The sequence below is a fragment of the Cibotium barometz genome, chromosome 28 (genome assembly GCF_041138505.1).
Source record: "Cibotium barometz isolate CiBa-2024 chromosome 28, ASM4113850v1, whole genome shotgun sequence".
NCBI lineage: Eukaryota > Viridiplantae > Streptophyta > Polypodiopsida > Cyatheales > Cibotiaceae > Cibotium > Cibotium barometz.
Genome location: NC_141073.1, coordinates 36,274,090 through 36,293,521, shown reverse-complemented (window position 1 = coordinate 36,293,521; position 19,432 = coordinate 36,274,090). Strand labels below are relative to the sequence as shown.

General features: G+C 47.3%; 1 protein-coding gene across 13 annotated transcripts in view; it reads right to left on the bottom strand.

Annotated features, from left to right (window-relative positions):
• Positions 1–19,432, bottom strand: part of LOC147622790 (protein CHROMATIN REMODELING 4-like) — a 137,502-nt gene that overhangs the window by 57,439 nt on the left and 60,631 nt on the right. For 12 of the 13 annotated variants that reach the window (XM_086822417.1, XM_086822420.1, XM_086822422.1 and 9 more), the window contains exon 4: positions 6,402–6,651. In XM_086822417.1, the coding sequence (XP_086678543.1) occupies positions 6,402–6,651 (250 nt within the window). Of the gene's footprint in view, positions 1–6,401; positions 6,652–19,432 lie in introns of those variants that run through there. The other variant, XM_086822429.1, reaches the window with a different exon arrangement.

Genomic DNA, 19,432 nt, shown 5'->3' with positions numbered 1-19,432 from the left:
CTTTGAGGCAGCAGACCAGCACATACCGGGGAGATTCATTCTAGACATACAGCGTCACAGAGAGACATCATTACAGGCTCAAACACCTCCTTACCTTGGTCGATTTTTCTATCAAGTATTTAACACATCGACCAATTTTATAATTGAAATTGCTAACATCTTTGACATTAAATTACAGGGCTGTTGTTTCTTCTCTCAGCTCTAATTGGGTTTTTTTAATCATGTTTTTTTTTCCATGATTTTCACTTTAGATAAATTCTAGCCAAGGCAGGTATGTCATTAGCTATTCACGGCATATCCCTCACCCTACAAAAGATCATCTACTAACTACATGTACATACACTAGTGCTAGATGTTTTTTTTTTACTTTTGCTTTTACTTTTCCATGGCTCGGTATATCCATGGTTTTCTTTGTGTGTGTCTATATGCGTGTGTGGTGTGTGTGTGTGTGTGTGGAGGAGTGTGTGTGTGTGTGTGTGTGTGGTTATACTGCTGGTTCGCCTGCGACTCCTTTTGCCTGCGAAGCTGCGACTCTTCTCGCCTGTGAGCCTGCGACTCTGTTCGCCTGCGATTCCTGCGACTGTCCTCGCCTGTGTCTCCTTTCGATTATGCTCGCCTGTGACTTAACTGTCTGTGAGACTGCAATCTCGTCTCTCCCTCCTCCTGCTCTGTGTGTGTGTGTGTGTGTGTGTGTGTGTGTGTGTGTGTCGCTGAGATCTTCGCACGCCATCCTCTCTCCCCGTGCAGTTTCGCCTTCCTTTTCAAGTTCAGTTCGCATCTGCAGATTTTCTAGAATTCAAAGTCAGTTTCAGAATTCGAGTGTATAGAGCTTCTTTTTGATTCGCATCAGCAGAAATCAGTTTCATTATTCCAGTAAATAGAGCTTCTTTTTAATTCGCATCAGCAGAAATTTTAAAGGCTCCTGTATACAGCATACAGCTTTCATTAAAAAAAAAAAGTTGTTTAGCAGTGTTGTACAGATTTTACTCTTGCAATTATGTCTGAGACTGTTGTGACATATGCTCGCCGGGATAATGCTGCAGACAGTAACAAGAGGCAGCATGCTGCAATTGAATCGACTTTGTAGACAGTCGTGTCAAATGGAAAGACCGGCCTCCTTCTTTCAGTTATAAGATTAAATTGCCGACGATTGTGTCTCCTCTGCGTAGATACTCAGAGAAAGAGATTATTCTCTTCTTTCCGGGTAAAATGCCTTCTGCGCAAGAAGTAGCTCAATGGATTCAGTCCATTCTAGGTGGACCCTTTGTAGATGGAGTTCACTTTGCAGCAAGGGGTTTTTTTATGATGTATTACTGTCTGATGGTCAATATAAGCAGCAGATGCTTGAAACTTCTCCCCTTATGTTTGGTGTACAGTTGGTACATGTGTTACCTTGGTCCCCGACCAAGGACTATCAGTCCTTGATTAGGCATCGTTGTCCTGTTTGGGTCGAGGTCGTGGATTTTCCGGAATATTTGAGGGAACATTTGCCAGGTATAGCAGCCACTCTGGGCAAAGTGGTTTGTGCACCTCGTCCTACAGGAAACAAAAACAGATTTTGCATCTTGTGGGATACGGACCATGAGCAACCACCTGCAATTGCTGTTGAAGTAGAAAATGTGCGTGGCATGGGTGCACGTTACTTCAAATTAAATTGGGGAGTCTTTGCGGGTGCTTGTTTCACTTGTCATAAGTTTGGGCATATGGCTTCTGAATGTCCTTCTCTGCTGCATCCTCCGCCGTTATCTGCTGTACCTCCCATTTCAGCGAATGTGCAGCCAACTCAAGTTAAGGAGATACCAACAAATCAAGCCACTTGAAATACTCAAAAAGAGAAAGAGAAAGGAAAAGCTACAGTTATTCCTCAAGTTGTTTCTTCTTTGGCCGTGCCTAATCAACCTAAAGATAAAGGAAAAGATAAAATATCTTCGGCTGAATGGAAAACTCCGAAAAAAGCTACTATGGTTCGTCGTGCTCCCATTCCTTCACGTAATTGGACTGCATCTGCCACTATTGCACAGTCTTCCACTTCATCGACTATGCTTTCTAGAATATGGTCGGATGTAGTTCGAGGTGCTTCCTCGAGTATGGATGCCGATGTAAATGCTTTGGATATGTGTGTTGATACGAATACGCATGAGTCTCTCTTGATTCAGGGTGAGGGCTCTCTCCCTGATTCAGTTGTTGTTATGCAGCATTGATTTTGCTGGCTGTTCACTGTATATACCTTTGTACAGATTTGATGTTTGATGCTCCAATAAAATGTCTTTCGTACAATATTAGAGGACTTTGTGATCCTAGTAAATTTAGGTTGTTTTGGCACTATGTACATAAAATGCAACCTCATCTGGTGTGTGCAAGAACACAATCAGCATACCTTAGTGGGTCAATCAGGTCACTTTGCTGGTTATGATATATTTTATGCGGGCACTCAGCATTACTCGGGAGTTTTTATGCTTGTTAAGCATGATCTGCAACCAATGTTGGCCTACAATGATTCTGCTGGCAGATGGATGGTCATTCAATGTTTATTGTATGGACAAATTTATGAATTTGCAGCAGTTTATGCACCACAAAGCTTTCGCAAATGTTGGCTTATCCCTGGCTCCATAATGCATTCCTTTGTGGAGATTTTAATAATGCTCCATCTCCTTAAATTTAATTCCACTGGAAGAACTCATATGCTTGGAGCTGAACGCAGAACATGGAATGATTTGCTCTTTTCCTGCAATATTTTGGACCTATGGCAGCATGTATTCCCTCGTCTGCAAGGGTTTACTTTTAATCACAATGCTTTTCCACATATCTGGACACGTCTGGATCGCTGCTACTTGTTACATGCTGACCAATACGATGATTTTGTTTGCAAGCTATGGATTGATCGTTCCATGTTACTCTCTGATCATTCTCCTTTATGGTTAGGCCTTTATTTTGACATGCCACAAGATGTTTCTATTCTTCAGAAACATAGGCTGTTGCTTTTAAACAACAGTTATCTTGTGCATGCTAATTTCAAGGAAATGGTTTTGCAAGCCATTGAGCCTTTGCCCCTTCAAATGCATGAGGATATTGACATTGCTTGGTTTCAATTTGTTCAGCGCATGCAGGCTGTGATATGTGATTATGATCGTTATTACATGGCCGACTTGCGGGATCGGATCTTGCAGGCTAAAGAAACATGTCAATCTATGGCTGATCTTGCTCAGTTTCGGGTTTTAAATACTAATGAACAAGAATCTTTAATGCAGACTAAGCATTTCCTCATGCTGAATGATCAAAGAAAATTGCAAAAATGGTTGACACGTTCGCGACATCGAGCTATCATAGGTAAGGGTTGCTCTTCCAAAGATTTTTTCAAAAATCTACATGCTTCAAGACAAAAGGAATGCATCAGAAGGGTGAAAAAATCTGATGGTCAATGGACTCATTCTTTGTCGGAGCTCTCGTATATTGCTAGTCAGCATTTTGCAGCTCTTTTTGCTAAACCACCAACTACTTCACCTGACATACTTAATGCTCGTTATGCTTTATTGCATCATGTTCGGCCCATTATTTCTCCACAGGATGCTTTGGAATTAGAATCTCCGTTCCCTGATATTGAACTTAAAGATGCTTTACGTTCAATGGGTCGATGGAAATCTCCGGGATGGGATGGATTGACAGTGGAATTCTTCCATGCTTTTTGGCCTCAGCTGGAACAATCATTGCTGTATATGATCAATGAAGCTTGGGCAAATGATGTACTACCATCTTCTTGGAAAGAAGGATTGGTTAAGCTTTTCCCTAAACGGGATCTTTGTGAAGCTTTTTCTGATTGGAGGCCCATTACTCTTATGCCTGTCATCTATAAGCTTCTGACTAAGATGTTGGCAAATCGTATTAAAGGATTTTTACATGATGGTTTGCATCCTACGCAATATGGTTTTGTGCCTCGGAGGCAAATCAATGATAATTTGGCTAATGCTTATATTGCCATTGAATATGCCAAATACACTAAGCAGGATGTACTCATTTTGCAGGTTGATATCGAGAAAGCTTTTGATTCTGTGCATTGGGACTATATAGCTATGACTATGAGTTATTTGTTTCGGTGCGAAGTGGCAAAATATTGTGTATTGGCTCTATAATGACAATGATGCTTCTTTGATTTTGAGCTCTTCTCTATCGGATTCTTGGAAATTGGGACGTTCAGTTCGCCAGGGTTGTCCGCTTAGTTCCTTGTTGTTTGCTATTGCCACACATCCTTTTCTTTGCAGCTTGGATTTTTTGCAAGCTACTGATGAATTGCTTGGCTTACAGCTTCCTGCTGGGCATACTTTCCTGGCTCAGGCTTATGTTGATGATTCTTTTTTTATGCCCAAGAATACGCAACAAGATCTTCAGAGATTAATGGAGGCTTTGGAACTTTTTGGTCTGGCTGCTGGTTTGAAAGTGAATTTCCGTAAGTCTACCTTGCTTGCGCTTAACGTACAGCAATGGCATCATGTATTGTGGCCCGGTGGATTACCTCCTGGTGGACATATCGTTCGTCATTTGGGTTACCCTTTGGGTTGGCAGCTATCATCTTCACAAATGATTCAATGGGTTATGCTAAAATTGAATCGCAAAATTGATTATTGGCAGCTTTCCACTTGGCCTCTTCATGTACGTCTCAGGATAGTGCAGGCTATTTAATGGCTTACATACAGTTCTTTCTTCCATTGATTATGTGGAGGAAAGCTAATATAGATCGGTTTATGTCTCTGGCAATGGCAATTGTGTGGAAAACTCAACATCGTAAAAAGGGTCTTCGTCTTTTGTCAATGCCAAAGATGTGTTCTCCAAAGATACATGGTGGCTTGAACATATTGAATATTCATTTTCATGTGCTTGCTCGTAAATCCACTTTGCTGTTGGAATTTGTACAACAGCGCCAGCCATGGGCTATTATGTTGGGTCATATGTGTATGTCTATGTCTTCACCTGCTTTTGGAAAGTGGACTGTTACGTATTGGGATGCAATTTTCAGCCATTTCGATGGAAAAATTGTCGGCTGCCCTCTTTCATCTAAGTTAATTTTCGCCTCAAAACAGGTTACGCAATATCTTTTTTGGAATCCGAGGCTTAATGCGCAATCTTCTTCGCTTCGCCTTGAGAGTATTCATTGGTCAAAGGCTTTTGATGTACCCTTGGCTCTACGTGAGCCTAGGAAGGCATATTTCCTTTCAGAGAAAGGAGTTTATCTTATTGATGATGTTTTGGATGCTGGTGGCCATGTGCTTTCTTTTGTGGTTGCCGCCAGAAAATTTGGTCTGGGGATGCATTATAGATCAATCTGGCAGCTTATTCGAGAGTTTCTTGCTCCTTTTGAACCAATTGCAGATTTGGATCTTTCTGATCGTTTGGTTGATTGGAGCCTTAGAAGAGAACAACCTCCACGAGGCCCTTTATCAATGGCTAAACTTTCGGTTCATTCGATATATCAGCTCTTGTTGCCTGCCTCTTGGGTTCAAGAACATGCGAATCAGATTTGGCATCTTCATAAAAGTCAGGCTTGGTGGAAACAGCGGCTTCATTCTCTTTGGAAATGCAGTCTTCCTTTGAAAAGTAAACTTTTTTTATGGAGATGCTTGATTGGAGTCTTGCCAGTCGGCCTTTTCTTGGCTAGGCGACTTTTGGCACCTTCAACTTGTCATAGTTGTGGTGCTTCTCAAGAGACAGTCTTTCATCTTTTGTGGAGTTGTCCTCTGACTAGGACTTTATTGGATCGGATTGCTGCACGTTTGAGAGCCCGCTTCCGACAGGCACCCTTTGGGAAATACTTTTGGATCTTCGGTCTTCTCCCTTCACCCCTTAGATCCTATAAAGTCTTCTTTGATTGGGTTCGCTACTGGGCTTTATGGACTATCTGGCAGTCTCGCAACAGGATAGTTTTTGCTCGGCCTCATTTGGATGCTTACTCATTCTTCCGTTCCTCTCTTCAGCAATGTTTATATGACTGTCTCTCTCTTCATGAGATTGACTCATCTCTGTATGCTCTTTTTACAGATTGTTTTTAGATGTTTAACTATGTTCACACTGAACATAGTGAACACTCTAGTAGTCTCCCTTGTATATGGTCTTTTTGGTGGGTTTTCCTCGTTTTGAGGTTTCCCACCTGTAATTAATGACATGAAGCTTTACCCAAAAAAAAAAATGTGTGTGTGTGGAGGAGAGAGGATGGATTGTGTTTTGCAATTCAGCTATCCAAAAGCTTGAATTGACCTCTTCCTCGCAAAAGCTGAAAAAAGTACCAGCTCTAAAAGTAATAGATTCACCCATTAACAGACAAGACAGAATCAAACTGTATGTTCCCCCAAAAAAAAAAGGCAAGCATAGCTACTATTTAGATACATGTGTAGTGAAATCACCTACATACTGACCTGTGCAGGCCACCATAATCCATCGTTGCGTTTCCCCCAACTCAATGAGCCTAGGCTGAATACATTCAGGCTAGCTTTTCTATTTCCAGCTTGCAACACCTGAGAGTTAACATTTTCCCATCTTTTTGTCCCTCCATCTTTGCGAGCAGTGCGATTCCTTCTCCAGTTCCTTGGGATGTTAGCAGGTAAGTTTGGAACCAGCAACGTTGGCAGGCCCCTACATTCTGTTTCGCCAAATGATCCGGTACCTCTGCACATATGGGTTAAAAAATCAGCACTCCTAGCAGTGGCAATCCTGCATTCAATGCAAAATAAGTCTTTCCTACAAACCGAGTGGTCACTGCATTGAACCCAATAACCATTTGCATTCCATATGATTAGATGGTTTATCAACTTCAAAGGGTGTTCTTTCTGGTCCCTTGCAAAATGTTTTTTAGTATCTGTTGTTATGAACCTACACAATAAATTTAGCATCAAATGATATTAAACTTTTTAAAATCTAAAATGGAGGACTTGTTGACAGGTCTTATCTATATAGGCAAATCCACATCTAGGAATAGATCCTTATCACATGGTGGTTTGCAAGAGGGATTGGTGTTGTTTTTATGGTTGTTATGGTACTATCACCAGCCTAGACATTTCCCATATGAAAGGGGTCTGGTGGACTCCAGGATGTCTTAATATTTGGGAAGTACAAGCTTTGGGAATGGGGGATTATCCTCGGATACAAAGGATCACACTCCTAAAATCTACGAGGGTTACTATTTTTGGCCCAACTCCAATGGAAATTCCATTCACGTGATTACGTTTGGAATTGAGCAAATGGGGGGACATGCCAGTGCACATCTGGCAAAAGGTCTACCATTTGGGATATTTTTAAAGGTAAAGATTATGGAAGAACCTACCTCTTGGATTGGGACATGTGGCAAGAAACTGGATCAACGTGAGACAATGGCCTCACTTGTCACTTCAGCTATTGTGTGGCTCTCCACTTGTCATCGTAGGCTTCTCTTTCCATTTTCAGTCATGAGAGCCCCAAATCTATAAATTGGAGCCCTCTCTCTTCATCGGGAGGAGGCTCTCTTGCTGCAAACTAGCCTCTACCACCGTTACAGACAGCTCCAGAGGGGGGACGACAGACACAGATTACTACATTTTTTCAGAGATCCATCCCACTCCCAGCCCCTACACAGCAGGGAAATACTCTCCAGAGAGCAGAGACATTCAGAGCCCGCAGGAGACAGAGGACACCTGGCTTTTAGACACCACGCCTATACCAGAGAGAGATGACAGAGATCAGAGCTCAGTTTCACAGAGAGGGTGCGGAGCAACTAGCTCGCTTCAGAGCAGACCCAGGCATGTTCTTCAGGGAGCTGTGGACACCCCCTTCATTGATGTATACCATTTTATACCCCCAGTATGGTATAGGATGGAGCTAGCTAGGTTGCATATCATGATTGTATACTCCATGCATATAGCTTTGCATTCTCCTAGTAGTAGAGCTCCATCCCCTCCCCCACTCATTGTACTTATTGCACACCTAGATTCAGCTTTTTAGTTCAGTACTTTTTCATTTTGTTGGGATGACAGAGGATACCCCATACAGGTATACCGATTTGTCTCATAGGCCAAGTTCGGTCTTTTGGAAGACGTTAATAAAATCTTTCTTTCTTTCTCGCTCTCTCTCTCTCTCTCTCTCTCTCTCTCTCTCTCTCTCTCTCTCTCTCTCTCTTGAAGGCTGCCCATGAAGTATACCAGCTGTTGAGGACTGCTTTGGAGGCTTCCATCGTTAAGAAATACTAAAGGCAAGGGTATTTAATCATTTTATTATGATTTCCAACCACTCTACTTGTTGTACCAGCCCTTGTACTTGTTGTACCACCCACTACGCTTGTACCAACCTTTGTACTTATTGTATTTGTTGTACCAGCCCAAGTTATTGTTGTACCGGCTGAATGGAGAGCTGTACATGCTAAACCAGCTCTATTGCATGAAGACCCATGGTTTTTGGGAAAGAATTAGTACCCACACGAAGGTATATGGATTATATTGTTGGCTTGGCATTTCTTCAACCCGTGTACTGGCTGAATTTTATGGTTGCCTCGTGTTGGGCTCTGTTATGGCATTTGTATATGGATAATCCGGCATCTCCTATGGGCAAAGTAAGGCCCTCAAAGCTTGTACATGATATTTTCTCCTTCGGTAATAAAATACTCCAAGAGGAAAGGGGGGGGGGGGGCTGGCGGGGTCGGCCCATTCTGGCCTCTATGCAATGTCAGCTGTGCACATCTCTCTTTTACAGTTTTGTGGATTAAGTGGCATATGTTTAAGGCTATGGCTAATTCGAGTGTTTAATTACATTAATGGTCAGGTGTTTTGCAAAACCCCGGAAGTTACATTGGTATCAGAGCATTGGCTTTTTCACACTCTTGTGTGAAGACGGTCTTGTTGGAGTATAAACACTGGCTATTAGTGTAGTTAAATACACCTGGCCTATCCACTTATGGGAGCAGTACACCAAGGCCTGTGCAAAAGACAATCTGCTTTATGAATTCTTAGAATCTATTTTGGAATCGTGGAATTGGCTTTATTGCTTGTATTCTCATCTATATGGAATTGGCTATTTATGCCTCATTTATGGATCTTATTATCAAGCTCAAAGGCAACTAATGTGGGAAAATATCTTTTGGCTCGCATGGTGGGTTCATAACTCTCACGTCACAGGATCAAACCTCGAAAAGAAAATTTGAGTTTGCGAAGTTAGTGCTTTTGCCACTTATTATGAAGTACTTTTGATGTTCAGTAACCCTTGTATGATTGTACAAGGGGAATAGTGTGTTGTTGTTTGCCTTGAGATGGTGGAACTCGTGGATTTCTCATGGATCGAGATTTTTTCTATGGATTTCTACTGGCAACCAAAATGCCTGTAAAACTAATGGTGGCTGAAATGCCTATAAACTATGTGTAGCAAAAATGTTTATGGAGCATCAAGGCATCTATGCCTGTGAGTGATTCTTATCTTATGTTACACACATGAGCTCACCTCTCCTCCAAGGTTTGTGGTCAAAGTACCAACACGGAGTGCAAGTGATCGAGTGGTGGACATGACGCCTGGTTGGCAGGGGACTTATGTCTACGCCAAGGGTCATGTGGACTGACACCTTGCTAGCAAGGGACTATGTCTATGCCACGTGTTAGTAAACTGGAATCAGGTATGCTGAGGACTTGATGTCTGCGCTCAGATCCAGTGGACGTTCTACATCTGCGTGCACGGTCAATCGGTCTTCTACTTCTCGGCCTGGTGTTTGCATGTGTAAGCATGGAAAACAATGGAGAGTAGCATACGTTTGACGTGACACTGATTTAGGGAACGAGAGATTGCTCCTTCGAGTTGGTGGATATGACACCAAAACTGTTTTATTTGGATGTACTCTTGGAGCATGGACACAGAGATATGATATCTGGACTTATGGGACTACTTTGTCTCGCCCATTTATTTGGGACATGATTATGATATCTGGACTTATGGGACTACTTTGTCTCGCCCAGTTACTTGGGACATGATTATGATATCTGGACTTATGGGACTATTTTGTCTCGCCCATTTATTTGGGACATGATTTTGATATTGGTACTATGGAGACTTATTTAGTCTCACCCATTAATTTGGGACATGGATTCTTTTAGTTATATTGGAAGCCTAAAGTTGTAGACAACTTTTAAAGAAGCTGGGAAGAATGTCACCACCCTGGACATCTCCAGTATGAAAGGGGTCTAGTGGACTCCACGACGTCTAAATATTTGGAAAGTACAAGCTTTAGGAATGGAAGATTATCCTAGTTTACAAAGGATCACACTCCTAGAATCTAGGAGGGTTACTATTTTTGGCCCAACTTCGATGGAAATTCCGTTCGTGTCATTACGTCTAGAATTGAGCAAATGGAGAGACATGCCAAAGCACATTTGGCAAAAGGTCTACCAGTTGGGATATTTTTAAAGATAAAGATTATGCTAGAACCCATCTCTTAGATTGGGACATGTGGCAAGAAAGTGAATCAAAGGGAGACAAGTGGCCTCACACTTGTCACTTCTAACCTGGGCTGGTACAACTAGTACAATGGCTGGTACGACAAGTACAAGGACTGGTAGAGCAAGTGCAGTGGCTGGTATAGCAAGTACAAGGGTTGGTACAACAAGTATAGTGGCTGGAAATCATAATAAAATGATTAAATACCCTTGCCTTCACTATTTCTTTGAGATGGAAGCCTCCAAAACAGTCCCCAACAGCCGGTATACTTCATGGGCAGCCTTCAAGTAGAGAGAAAGAGAGTAGCCATCATTAGGACAGCCTATAACAGTGGTAGAGGCTAGCATGCAGCAAGAGAGCCTCCTCCTAATGAAGAGAGAGGGCTTGAATTTATAGATTTGCAGCTCCCATGAGTGAAAATGGAAAGAGAAGGCCATCATGACAAGTGGAGAGACACACAATAGGCTGAATAGAGAGCTGTACCGACTGAACCAGCTCTATTGCATGAAGACTCGTGGTATTTGGGGAAGAATTAGTACCCACACGGAGGTATACGGATTATTGTTGGCTTGGCATTTCTATAGCTTGTGTACCGGCTGAATTTTATGGTTTCCTTGTGTTGGGCTGTGTTATGGCATTTGTATATTGATAATCCAGCATCTCTTGGGGAGAGTAAGGGCCTCAAAGCTTGTACATGATATTTTCTCCTTGGGTAATAAAACACTCCAAGGGGGGATCGGCCCATTCCAGCCTCTATGCGGTGTCAGAAGCTGTGCACATCTCTCTTTTAGAGTTTTGTGGATTAAGTGGCATATGTTTAAGACTCTGGCCAATTCGAACATTTAATGACATTAATGGTCGAGTGTTCTGCAAAACCCCGGAAGTTACAGGTACAACATTGCAAGTTCATTTTGCACACACAAAACAAAAGAAATCCCAGAGGTAAGAGCTTACATCATAAATCAAACCATCGTACAATGTGTGAGTCTTTGGCTTTAAGGGGGATGTGAGTTGGAGGGGGGGAATACTCTCAAAACGTCAAAGTATGTAGTTGTCCTTGAAATTTTTGCAAGCAAAGCACCATTCTTCTCATGGTGCCTAATGGAAAGTGCCAACTCAGGACTTGTAACAAAGCTTGATTCATGCCAATAAAAGTATATAAGGCAGAACAAATGCTAGATGTAGACTATCCTTGGCTGGGAGGGTGGTGGTGGCAAATCAGGTGCTGCTAGCGACCATGTGGTACATTACGTCTTGCTGGATCTTCTCGAGCTCTTCCATCAGCCAGGTACAGAGGCTGATCAGGAACTTTCTTTGGTCTGGGCGGGATGGTCAGCCAGCCCGGGCAAAGGTTGCATGGGCAGTTATTACACTTCCGCTGGCTCAGGGAGGGCATTATAGATCCAGTCGATCAGAGTAGAGCCTTATTGGGGAAGCTTATTGTTCGGGGGCTGCTTCCAGGCGCTGAGCCTTGGAAAGAGCTTCTCTTGCAGCGGCTGCAGGCTCGGGCTCCCCCAACAGGGGGCACTTGGGCACCAGAGACTCGCTGGATCTTCATAGAGATGAGGAGGACAGGCCTCAGTAGAGGATGGGAGGACAGATTTGCTTTGAGTATCCTGAGAGCTTGGGAGCTGCTGAGACCAGGGCTCTCTCAGCGACCTCCTTCTTGGGTTGAGGAGCGTGCCAGACAGCCGCTCATCTGGAGCCCAGCGGTTCGCACAGAGCAGGGTCATATGCTGGGTTCTCGGCCTCGTCTAGCCTGGGGACCTTTAGCGGCAGGCCCAGCACGCAGTTTTGGAGACTGGCAGGCCTTCTGCGGTCTCCCAAAGGAGATCCAGGTGGAGAGGCTGAGTCACTTCAAAGGGGGGATGATTATGAGGGACGATATTCAGGAGGCACCAACAGAGGAGTGGTTCACGCCTTTCGAACCAGTGGCCCCACGGTGGATGGGAGCCTTTACTCAGTTGGAGATCCTGATTGCTATCAGAGCCTGCACTGAGGATGGCAAATGCCTCTACTATGAGATTCAGGATGAGGGCAGACTTCAGAGAGTGGAGGTGGAGTCGCCTTTGGTTGCAGAGTGCACCTTTCAGAGGATTCGGGTAGTGGCATATTGACCCCGACCCTGCTGATGTGCTCCCGGATTGGCGCATATGGGCATATGCAGCGCGCCCCTTGGCCCGGTTACAGTGGGACCCTGGGGAGTACGAGTGGCATGATCCTTATGCATCCCTTGAGGCCACAGAGATCACCTTTTTCCAGTATACTGTTCGGCTGGGGAGGCATATTTTGACGGCGAGGAGGATGGTCTCTCCAGCTGCAACGGGGCATTTACAGGGACTCTCACAGGAGTTCCTGGAGGATTTCTGGGCTCGGCTCTGGGCTAGTCGACAGGCCCGCAGGATCTCGACTTTCCAGTGGCTGGTCGCCCCACAGGGGCTCAGCAGTTGGCACCTGGCTTGTTTACAGCGGTCTTCTGGTGGCCTGCGTCCGATGCGGCCACCCTATGGAGACACAGAGACATTGCCTTTGGGATTGCCCTCAGGCGCAGCAGATTTGGCTGCGGATGCTGCGTATTCTAGCCCCCCTCTCTCCAAAGGATATGTTTACGTGGGGTGCCGCTGCTTGGTCGACTTTGACAGGGCCTGCTATGGGCTATGAGATGGAGCAGGACAGTCAGGCCATCAGATTCATTAGGGGCTAGCCCCGCCTGGTTCCGGCACCGGATTTCTCGTCCGCCAGCTGGACACAGGAGAGGGATTTACGATGGGAGCTCCTCAACAGCCTCACCATCTGGTTCACCTGGAGGGCCCGGTGTTTCACGGCCTTCGAGGGGAGACTGGAGCCACCAACACAGACTGTTCGAGGGATCTGGCAGGAGTTGATCCACACCCTGCGAGGACAGTATGACCGCATCCGGGGCGACTCGGACGAGGCGATCTTGTGGCGCCAGGCCTTTCACACCACCTGGCGCAGCGGCCCCTTCTACACCTTACACACGGGATCCCCCCGTTGGCATTATTCTCCTGTTTGGCTATTCCCCCCCCCTATTGTATGATTTAGCCCCTCAGTCCTTAGTACTGATGCTTGTATTTTGCAGCACCTAGGGAGAGTCTCCCGGGCTGCCTTGCTCTATTCACTGCTCTGTTTCCCTTATGAGCAGGAGAGATCTTTTGTAGCCCTACGGGCGTTTTTATATAACTAATGAAAGGATCTTTTCTCAGAAAAAAAAAAAACAAATGCTAGATGTACAATGCAATGCTTCTCTTAAACCGCACTAACAAAGATGATGCCAAGAGGATCATGCAATCCTTCTATTCTTTGAAACTAAAATTCCACATTGGGGCACCGTGGGGAGTGAAAAGCGCTAGCCTCCTCCGAATACCAATCCTATAGTACGGCCTCAAAAATCTCACAAAAACAGCTACAATCTATGTGCTTCAAGCCAATCCCTCCCCTTGTGTCTTTCCTAGTACTTGCCAAAAGATGTGCCAAAAGTCGAAAAATTAGCAGCCCTGCCATCCCAAAGAGCATAAAAACATTTGGCATCTACACTAAATGATTCGAGATCATAGGTTATTTATTATGCTCAGCGATGCTAGTCGTGGTACCAAGAAATCACAAGTGCTTTCAACACACAAGATAGGCTAACTCCAAACCTGAAGTGATTGCACTTGCAGAAAAATCAAACAAGAATTTGACCACCATTGATTCACAGTGCTCAATCGCGTACTTGACCCATAACCAATTCTCCCACCCCCACCAACCCCACCCCCACAATAGGCCTTTAATAATTGGCTCATGCAGTAACACTACACTCTATAGTACTCTAATTGCCCCTATTATTGTGATTCCAAACCGTGTCAATCATTGCATTCCAATTGCCAAACCATAAGAGTTTTGAAAAATCATACCCATTAGGCAGCATAACACATAGTGAGTTTTGGTAACACCACTCTATAGTGGTCTAGTTGTCCCTAATATTGTGATCCCAAACTATGTTGATCATTGCATTCCAATTGCCAAACCATAGAGTTTTGAAAAATCATATCCATTAGGTGGCATAACACACAGTTTCAGAAACTCATCATCACCCTACACACAACTTAAAAGAGATGCCAGGGGTGTTCCTGATGCTAATGGTGCTCACGATCAAGTGTTCACTTGTATATATAGAGTGCATCAACCTGGGCAATCCAAGTAACACAAGGAAAAGCTAAGGAAAAACAAAAAAGGGAGTTTATCTTCAAAAGCCAGTAGATTTGCACAAAGTATTTAAAGCACTAGAGGCCTACATCATTGTCTAAAACCTTCAAGAGTTATCCTGCTTACCTGCTGCATATACACTTTAATCATCCAACTCGTCTCCACCTCCACCACCTCATGCCTTGAATTATCACAAAGGAATGATCAACAACCCAATACAAAATGAACAGATGCACTGAATTACCCTTCCTCGCTGCTCGCTGAAGCTTTCGCCCCCCCCTGCTCGAGCTGCCTTCGCCTTTCCCCGCCTGCTCGCACCCCCCTCCCCGCCTTCGAGCCTTCGCCTCTCCCCGCCTGCTCGCACCCCCCCTCCGCGCCCCTATGCTTTTCGCACCCCCTGCCCTCCCTTTCGCGCCCATCGCCACCTGCCCCCGTCTCCTTCACGCCCCCCACTCCCCCCGTCTCCTTCGCCTCTCCCCGCCTGCTCGCACCCCCCTCCACGCCCCTGTGTTTTTCGCGCCCCCTGCCCTCCCTTTCGCGCCCATCCCCGCCTGCCCCCGTCTCCTTCTCTCGCCCCCGTCTCCTCTGCGTCCCACCCCCCTGCCTGCCCCCCCCCCCCCCCCCCCCCCCCCCCCCCCCCGCTGCCCGGTTTTTTCCGCCTCTGCCTACCGCCCCTCCCCCTCTGTCCTCCGCCCTCTCTGTCTTCTGCCCCTCCCCTTTGTCTTCCGCCCTTCCCCCTCTTCCCCTCCCCGCTCCGCTTTTTCGTGCAGCTTGGTTCTTGCAGGACCCTCCGTTTTTTGCTTCGCCCTCGACTCAGCTTCAGACTCTGATGGAGGTTCCTCCCGCCCCACCTCACAGGGACTCTTCCGCACCCCCTCGCCCGCCCCTGAGGATACCCCCATCAGGCTTTCTCTTTCGCCAGAAGAGGAAGTGAGCCTCGCCGCAGAGGTGGAGCGCCTCCAGGCACACTCCACCATCTGCCGTATAGTTGGCATTCGCCCCAGCAGAGGGGAGATCCGGGATCTTCTCCAGGTCTGCCTTCTTGCAGATGTGGGCAAGATCCTGGACGTTCAGTTACTGGTTGCGGACACTACCAGATTGAGTTTGAGACAGCCCAGAGCGTGGCCTAGGTCCTAGCCATGAGTTCCCTTGACATCAGGGGCACTCGGGCCTTCTTCAGACATTGGCAGCATGGTTTCGACCCAGCAGCGACCGAGCAGGGAGAGCACCTATTCCATGTCACAATTTGCTTTCCTGGACTTCGCCGCGAGTACCTTCCGCTCCTTTCTAGGATAGGATCATTGGTGGGCTCGGTGCTTGAGACTGGCCCCACAGCTGCTTCAGTGGTGGCTAGAGCAGCTGGCCTACCTTCGGTCAGAGTTTTGGTTCCTGACATCTCCTCCCTTGCGAAGGTCATTCAGTTACCTAGGATAGGGGGGGGATGGATCGATCAGATAGTGGAGTTTTCGGGGCTCCCGAACCAGTGTTTTATATGCAGGCAGGTCGGCCACTTGGCCAAGGCCTGCTCTCGCAGGAGACCCCGACCTTCACCGCAGCAGAGCAGACCTCCGATGGCCAGCCCACAGATGCGGCTCGACAGGCAGCCTCCGGGACACCTGCTCAGCCCACAGAGACCTCGGATTGGCAGCCTGGAGAGGGGCGCCGTAGAGGGAGACAGCCACAGCAGCATGCCCAGAGACCGACGCAGCAGCAGACACAGCCTAAGCATCATTGGGTTCCAGTGAGGAACAGCTTTGCTCCCCTCCAGGAGGAGACCCCAGCGCAGACTAAGGATCAGGAGATGTCAGCACCCCCCCCCCGCACCCCCACCCCCCCCTCCCCCCCTCCCGCCTCGCTTCCACCTTCGCCTCCTCCCGTTCCCGCTCCCGCATTTTCAGCGGCTCCTTCCCCACCCCCTTCTCCCCCCCCTCCTCCCCCTCCGCTCGCCTCAGCTCCCCGGGAGGCACTGGCAGTGCCCTAGCGCTCACTTGCAGTCCGGCGGGAACTGAGCACCCACCTTGCTCGTGCACCGTAGAGGAGACCTACCATGCCGATTCGTGCTTCACGGATATCCTCTATCTGCAATCGGCTGAGTAGTCTCGACACTAGACGGCGCTCGGAGGCTTTCGACTACTCCTTTACACGCCTTTTTGGAGCGGAGGGCCCCCATGAGCCTGGTGATACCTCCAGCCCGAGGGGAGGAGGCACTTGATTCAGCAGTGGCCTTGTCCTTCCCTCTGTGCGGCACTAGCGACCGGGAGTGGACTCTGGATCTCACTCTTAGTATTTTGAAGACTCAAGCAGTTGAGTTTTCTCACCATGTGAGCAATTTGGAGATGACAGACGTGATAGGCCGACTCTGGGAGTTGGCACATTTCTTTGATACCGGGAGTACGGATGCCTCCGGGAATCGACATTTGGTGGTTCGCATAGTGGCAAACCTAGCACGAGACCCTGGCTATGTATGCATACATGAGGTTTCTCTCTCAGAGCGGGAGGCAGTCGCTATGGGACACAGCCACTGGCGCCTGGTCCGAGACTCTTGCAGCACACCGGGTGGGCAGATTCGTAGCCGCTCGGATGGGGATTACTCTCCATCCAAGCCGCTTGCGAGGGCCCGCCGTATGGCTGAGACAGCCTTTCAGCAAGTCATCCATGAGGATCATCTCATGGAATGAACAGGGCCTTGGCGGCGCACACTATGTACGTTATCGTGGTTGCTTGAGGCAAGAGCTTCAGAGATGCCTGGTTGGGGGCAGTATTGATATCCTGATGATGCAGGAGCACCATATGAGTGAGAGCAGGATTCGGAGATATGGTTCGGTGATGCCTGGTAGATGGGACACATTTTGGTTTGCAGGTTTTGGCCCCTTGGGTGGGCAGGGAGGAGTATGTATGGTCATTGCGGATGTATGGCGGCAGGCCATTGTGGATCGCGGGGTCATTGTGCCTGGTAGAGCGCAGTATGTTATTCTGAGGATGCATGATGAGCACTTTGGTGTGCTCAATGTCTATGCGCCCAACCATGCTAGTGCCATAGCAGAGTTCTGGACCCTTGTTACAGATGCATTGCCCGAGGCCGCACATTGGTGTGTCGGGGGAGACTTCAACATGCTTGAGGACCCGGCCGATAGGGTGGGAGGCAGTCATGTTACACTGCACGGCACGGAGCTTGCAGCTTGGGAGCGATTTTGTATGACACTGCGGATCACTGATGCATGGCAGCATGAGGCTTTCTCCCGTTCTCAGGACAGTCTTAGTTTTTCTCGGTCGGATCGCTGGCAAGGAGGGACTAATCTATCACAAATTGATCGCTTCTATGTGGGCGACAGGTTCAGGGAGCGTGGTGGCTCCGTTGGCATTCTCGCTGGCACCTCTTTTTCAGACCATGCGCCAGTTATTTTGACACTTGAGGAGAGGACACGGGAGACCAGCTTGCAGTTGAGGATCCCAGAGAGGATACTTACAGATCATAGTCTTTTTGAGGACATTGAGAGGATATGGCATGATAGCCAGAGCTCTCACCTGGATGCAGCAAGACAGTGTGCCCAAGGACTCATCGAGCTCAGCTCTTTTTTGCATGCTACAGCCTTGACACGGCTGCGAGAGACACGAGAGCGGGAGCGTCGCTTGAGACGTAGCCTTGCTTCGCTCCAGCGTCTTCAGGAGCAACTGCCTACATGTGAGTGTGTGGCGTCCCAACTGAGCCAGGCACGCCAGGAGGTTAGAGAGGCAGAGGAGCAGAGACACGAGTTCTACTATCATCGCCAGGCCTCTCAGTGGACGCAGCTTGGTGATAGGGTGACTGGGGAGTTTTTGAGATCACCGGACCCCGCCATGCTCGAGCAGGAGTACGCCAGCTCAAGAGGCAGGACGGATCGTTAGCCACTGAGCCCGGGGAGATTAGAGCTATTGCCACTGAGTTCTATAGAGACCTGCTTTCAGCAAAGCCAGCCACGGAGGCACGTGATGCTTGCAGACAGACTGTGTGGGCCCATGTGCAGAGGAGGGTCACAGATCGTATGCGCACAGTTTTGGGTGAGCCCCTTTCAGAGGATGAGCTTGTTGAGGCTTTGAGGGTCCTTCCGCGTCATAGTTGCCTTGGTGAGGACGGATTGACGCCTGCCTTTTTTATGTGCTATTGGGACCTTTTGGGGCCAGGCCTCCGCAGGGGCTTTCAGTATGTTTTGGACACTGGGGTGATGCCACAAAGTTTTTCAGAGGGCTTGATCTTTCTTATACCCAAGGGGGAGGGAGTGTCAAATGATATTCGGCATTGGAGGCCTATTACGATCCTCAATACTGTCTACAAGGTCCTAGCAAAGGCCTTGAGTTTGAGGACCCAACCTTTCCTTGGGGAGTTGATTCATGCTACCCAGACAGGATTCATCAAGGAGCACAGTATACTTGACAACATTTTCACCTTCTGGGAGGCGACGGCCTGAGCTAGATTTCTCAGTGAGGACTTGGTCGTTATGCTTCTCAATTTTGAGAAGGCATACGATAGAGTCGATTGGGGTTTTCTAGAGGGCACTATGCTTCGCCTGGGTTTTGAGCCAGACTGGATTCGAGGAGTGGCGGCTCTATATTCCACAGCTCGTAGCCAGGTGTTGATGGCAGGAGGACGGGGGCCGAGTTTTGAGTTGACCAGATCAGTCCGTCAGGGATGCCCTCTCGCCCCGTTCCTTTTTGTGTTCTTTGCAGAGGCTATGAGCATGTATCTGACAGCAGAGGAGGTTGGTTTGAGAGGACTCCAGCTTCCAGTCCAGGGTGAGGACCTGCTCGATTCTGAGTTTGT